The sequence below is a fragment of the Mesitornis unicolor genome, unplaced genomic scaffold, assembly GCF_000695765.1.
Source record: "Mesitornis unicolor isolate BGI_N332 unplaced genomic scaffold, ASM69576v1 scaffold28282, whole genome shotgun sequence".
NCBI classification, from domain to species: Eukaryota; Metazoa; Chordata; class Aves; order Mesitornithiformes; family Mesitornithidae; genus Mesitornis; species Mesitornis unicolor.
In genome coordinates, this window is record NW_010168961.1 from 74447 (window position 1) to 79805 (window position 5359).

The 5359-nt window shown below is 40.5% G+C and overlaps 1 protein-coding gene across 1 annotated transcript in view; it reads right to left on the bottom strand.

Annotated features, from left to right (window-relative positions):
* LOC104536565 (phosphatidylinositol 4-phosphate 3-kinase C2 domain-containing subunit gamma-like) overlaps nt 1-5359 on the bottom strand; it is a gene marked incomplete at its 5' end in the record, with an annotated part of 56420 nt that overhangs the window by 49913 nt on the left and 1148 nt on the right. Inside the window, one exon of the mRNA XM_010179219.1 lies at nt 852-961. Coding sequence (XP_010177521.1) covers nt 852-961 — 110 coding nt within the window. The remainder of the gene's footprint in view (nt 1-851; nt 962-5359) is intronic.

Consider the following 5359-nt stretch of genomic DNA (forward strand, 5'->3'; position numbering starts at 1 on the left):
TGCCTAGAATGGGAAACTGAGTTTCCAAATCCAGACAGTCTCCACTGGGTCCATCTGCAGCATCATCATATAAACAGTAGGAATTATATGCAATGCAGAGGCCTGACCTGAAAGATCACGACTGAGGGTTTCAAACTGATTTTATACATGTCATCTGCAGCTCCTCATCAATAATCCCCAGTTATTATCACAAACAAGTGAAAAGTTTCATTGTCCTAACAAAAATAAAGCTTTAAACATACCTATATTCACACACAATGTTTTTCCGTGATAGATCTCTTAAGAGCTTAAGGAGAAGAATCGGTACCATTTTGCAGATGGAGAAACTATGGCTAACAGAGGGAAAGTAACTTGCTTGAGGCAACACAGAAAGTCAAAAGAACAGAAAAGTGACTAAAATGCAGGAATTCTAGGTCCATACTCAGTCCATTAACATATTGAACCTTTCTATGCAGTCCAAATCCTGTTGAATGTAGCTGCTGCATTTAAAAGCAGAGAGGAGAGCTGACTAGATATAAACTAGGATGGTTTCACCATGAAAGACAAAGAAATCTCTGCTGAATAAGTGACATGTTACAAGTGTACCACAAATGTACAACTGTTTCTTCCAGAAATTTGAAGAGATTTGTCGTAACATGCATAAGGAACGGACTTTTACAAAGTAAACATTTGAAGACCAATTATCCTTTAGTGTCATTTCACTGATTACAACCGCCTAACAAAAAAACCACTGTGTTGGGTTTTTGTTTGTTGGGTTTTTTTTTGGTTTGGTGTTTTTTTTCTTTTTAAATTTGACAGCTTTACTACATGTCTGAAGGAGATAAGCTTTCTAGATTATATTCTGGTTTTACCTTGTAAAGTAGCTTGTAGCCTGGATATCTGAGTCCTGAGGACGGAGGTTATCATACACATACTTCAAATCCTGAATGCTGTTTAGCTCAGGCAATCCTGCATGCAGCATCTTAAAGTAAAGAAATATCATTAGTCCACTGTTCTATTGAAAAGAAACTTAAATTAAATTGGAGTAACTGAGAAAAGAAAGGTTTTATACCAAAAGGTCTTCTTGCAAGACACAAAGTTTTGCTGATCTGAAAAGTGGTTCTGATGCTAGAACAATGCCTGGAATACTAAAGTGAATATATTGCATTTTAAATCCTCACACTGAGATACTGGAAAGAAGCACGGGTCAAAATCACCGATTCATTTTTTATTTTCTCTTTGGATATAATAATCACAATGCATGGATTGCTAGGCTTCCTTCATAGCCTTCTAATGGTGATAAAGGGAAGGTGACCACATTCAGCCACCTGAACAATAGTAACCACACTTCTGTTACGCTCACAGCGTTATCTTAGTCCTAATCCAATTAGTGCAACATCACCTTCTCATTTGTCACCACTGATTTCACCATCACTGCTCTGGACTCCTCCTGCAAAGGGACCACATATTCACTGCCTTTACGGTCACTGGAGAAGAAAAGTTCCTTTAGATGTCGATTCATAGCAGGAGCCCTGACTTGGGTACTGAGAACTGCCCTCTGGAGAGGGTATAATTCTCCATTGATGAGGGACAGAGCTGATCTAGTTAGTTAGTTGGCCAAGTTAGGTTCAAAACAGAAATAATGCAAATATTCCCCTTGCAAACTAACTATACGAGTAGGGTAGACAAGTGAGTGCATCCAATTGCCCATACAGCTCTCTCTAGGCATTTTAAAATGTCAACAACAAAAATAATTTTCACTCACTGCAATACCTACTGGTTTTTCTCAACAATCACAGTAAGTTGAGAGCAATGCTTTGGATGTAATGGAGAAAAAAATCACTCCTTCACATTGCTCAGATGGAAATGTATCTGAATTTGCAGTCACTGCTGTGTATTCTTCATAGATATTTATGTCTAGCTCAGACAGAAAGACCCACTGAGTTTTGCAGATTACAGCAAAGAAGAAAGGAAGCACTGCTTTTATTTTAAGGTTTGGTAGTGAGATGAACAGAGTACAGGGAAAAGAGATGGGGGGTATTTTCTTTGATCCTTCAAACCTCAATATTTTTAAGTCAGATTTCAATTATTTTTTATATTTTCTTTTTTGGCATTATGAAGAGAATCTTGTTTCTTATCTGACCCAATCTATACTACCACTGGACAGTTAGATTGCTGTCTCACAGAGTTCTGGCTAGCAAGGAGCAGAGAGGCAGAAAGCTCAGTGAGGTGAATTTAAGTGAGTTGAGAGCAGAGACAATAACAACATTCAGCACTTAAGGACACACAGTGCTAATTATCTGTATTCCTTCAACCCATTTATAAAAGATGATAACAACTCCAGTTCTCTTTAAAAAAAAAAAAAAAGAAAAAAGGAAAAAAAAAAGAAAAAAGGAGTCTTTAGGTGGGCGAGTTGTTGCACAGGCAAATTAATTTCTGGCCCTGCATTAGAAAAGGGAACAATACTAGGTATGAACATAATCTGAATAATCTGTAGTGCAACTGAAAAAGGAAAATTTTTAGGTTCTCTGCACTGCAGAAGGTAGAAAACCATTTGCTGAAGCAAAAAAAAAAAAAGTCTTTAGGTGGGCAGTACCTACGTAGTGCTTTGCTGGCTACAAGGGGGTCCTAGAGGCTTATTATACTGCTTCATCCTTCTTGCTCCATATAGCATATCTTTCGTATTTCCAGTGCCCTGACGTAGGAGGCTGCTGAACACTGTGGCTAGTGATACTAGACACTAATTAGACAAGACATGTTAGGAAAACAACTTCAGGTTGCCTAGGGCAACTCAAATGTCACTAGATGCCAAAGTTTAAGGGCCAGCATTGCTCCCAATCATTTGGCCATGCATACATCTTGACCTACCACACTTGGTTATCCCAGGCCTTCTGAGTCACTGTGAGGAGCTGCCTACACTGTCCTTGGGCCTGGATTCAGAGCTGGTGTGTGACGCTCAGCCCACCATTCCAGGAAAAATGAATAGTCCTGGCATGTACTTTCCACGCACTAGACCTCCAAAACGGGGGTGTTTCCTGATCCTCTTTACCCAAATGGTGTTTCTGAGTTGCAGAAGGGTGAAACGACTTGTACGATTCTTGAGTCTTAGATCTGCTCTAAGCACTGTCTCCTGTTTTATACTATTATCTCCACCCGTTTCTTGTCACAACCAAGGCAATTGGATCAGTTACTTCATGTCTTTTAATAATTTTCTCCCTGAAAAATCTTTGTAAGAGATTTTGCATCTTTAAAAAACTAGTTGAAAGGTGTTTGTGTCCTGCGATCACTTTCTTTAAAATAGTTCACATCAATTCTTTAATGAGAGCAAAGCTGATGAACTACAGGCATTTACACAGATGAAGTCTGCCAGCAGACTCTTGGGTCTCCCACAGATGTCTCTGCTTTTGAAAGTGATGGAAACTTCATGGATTATTTCTTACTCCCAGGAGCAAATGTCAGTACAGTTCTAGAAACATGCTGCTCACCACCAAGAAAAAGCATTAAGTCCCAAAATGGGCCAAAAACCCTCAACTGTTGTTCGTAGTCACAGTTTGCTAGAGACCAGTAATAGTTATTGACCATCCAGAGCACAGTTAACTACTCCTGTGAAGCACTGTACTTTTTGGAAGTTTTCTTAATGTTTGGATTTTTTAACCATGATTTATAATTAGCAATTCAGAAAAACAGAATGTGGGAGGGTAAGGAAAATTTAATGATGCAGATTTCCAGAGACTGAGAGAAATCTTAGTCTGTCATTGATATAAATAAGCAGTGGTTCGTTTATCTAGCTCCTTCATAATAACATAGAATCATAGAATAGTTCGGATTGGAAGGGACCTTAAAGATCATCTAGTCAAACTCCCCTGCAGGGACACCTCCCACTAGAGCAGGTTGCCCAAAGCCCTGTCTAACCTGGCCTTGAACACTTCCAGGGAGGGGGCATCCACAACTTCCCTGGGCAACCTGTGCCAGTGTCTCACCACCCTCACAGTGAAGAATTTCTTCCTAATATCTAGTATAAATCTACCCTCTTCCAGCTTAAAACCATTCCTCCTCATTCTATCTCTACTTGCCCTTGTAAAAAGTCCCTCCTCAGCTTTCCTGTAGGACCCCTTCAGGAACTGGAAGGCTGCAATAAGGTCCCCTTAGAGCCTGCTCTTCTCCAGGCTGAACAGCCCCAACTCTCTCAGCTTGTTCTTGTAGGGGAGGTGCTCCAGCCCTCTGATCATCTTTGTGGCCCTCCTCTGGACCCACTCCAACAGCTCAATGTTCTTCTTATACTGGGGGCCCCAGAACTGGATGCAGTTCTCCAGAGCAGAGTAGAGGGGCAGAATCACCTCCCTCACCCTGCTGGTCACACTTATGTTGAGTTTTTCATCGACCGACACCCCCAAGTCCTTTTCCTCAGGACTGCTCTTGAGCCATTCTCCACCCAGTCTGCACCTGTGCTTGGGATTGCCCCTACTCAGGTGCAGGACCTTGCACTTGGCCTTGTTGAACTTCATGAGATTCACCTGGGCCTCATGAAGTTCTGATATTTTGCATAGAAATTAGTTAAAAGCATCTGATATTTTGCATGGAAATTAATTAAAATTAAAAGCAGAACTTCTTCACAGTCTATTCAGTTTTCTAAAAATGATCCATGTAACTAAAACATTTTGATACTTCCAGTTTGGGACCAACAACCCATCTTCCAAACATCACTAGCAAAACCAAGGCATTTGCAAACTTGTCTTGCTTAATTTCCTTTTGTTATGAAGTGCTCAGTGATGACATGAGAGTATGCTGCCAGTTATTCTTCAGTTATCAAATGCAGCACAATTGACTCAACTGCAGCCCATTGACAAATGTTAAAACGTCTATAAGCTGACTTTTAGCTCAGCACCATTGCATCTCTGTAAAGATCAGCAGAAACAAAAGATGCAGCATGTAGTGAATACAGAAAAACCTGAGCTATATCCAGGCAGAGACAGCGAGTTATTTCAGAGCTCCTGCTGGGAACACTTTCCTAATGCTCGCTCTCTATTATCCCAGAGTAATCTAGCATCATTATCTCTGCTGATTGCAGGAAAAGGGACTGCACTGGGGACAAGGAGGTGGGCAGAAGATGTAGCTGTACTTGCAGCATGCAGTTTTAGGCAACCTGTTCAGAAATGCACAGATTACTGTTGTGGTTGAGGGAGCATGGGTGCTCCATGGGAGTTCTTCAGAGACTCTTTAACTTCAGAAAATATATCCTACAACTGCATTCTGCACTGCTTTAATCCAATATCGTTACAACATATTTAGGCAAAATTATGCTTTATGATGGGAATGTAGTTTTGCTGCACCTTTGAGACTACTTAATAGCAGCATTGAGAGATTTGGGGTAATCATTCCT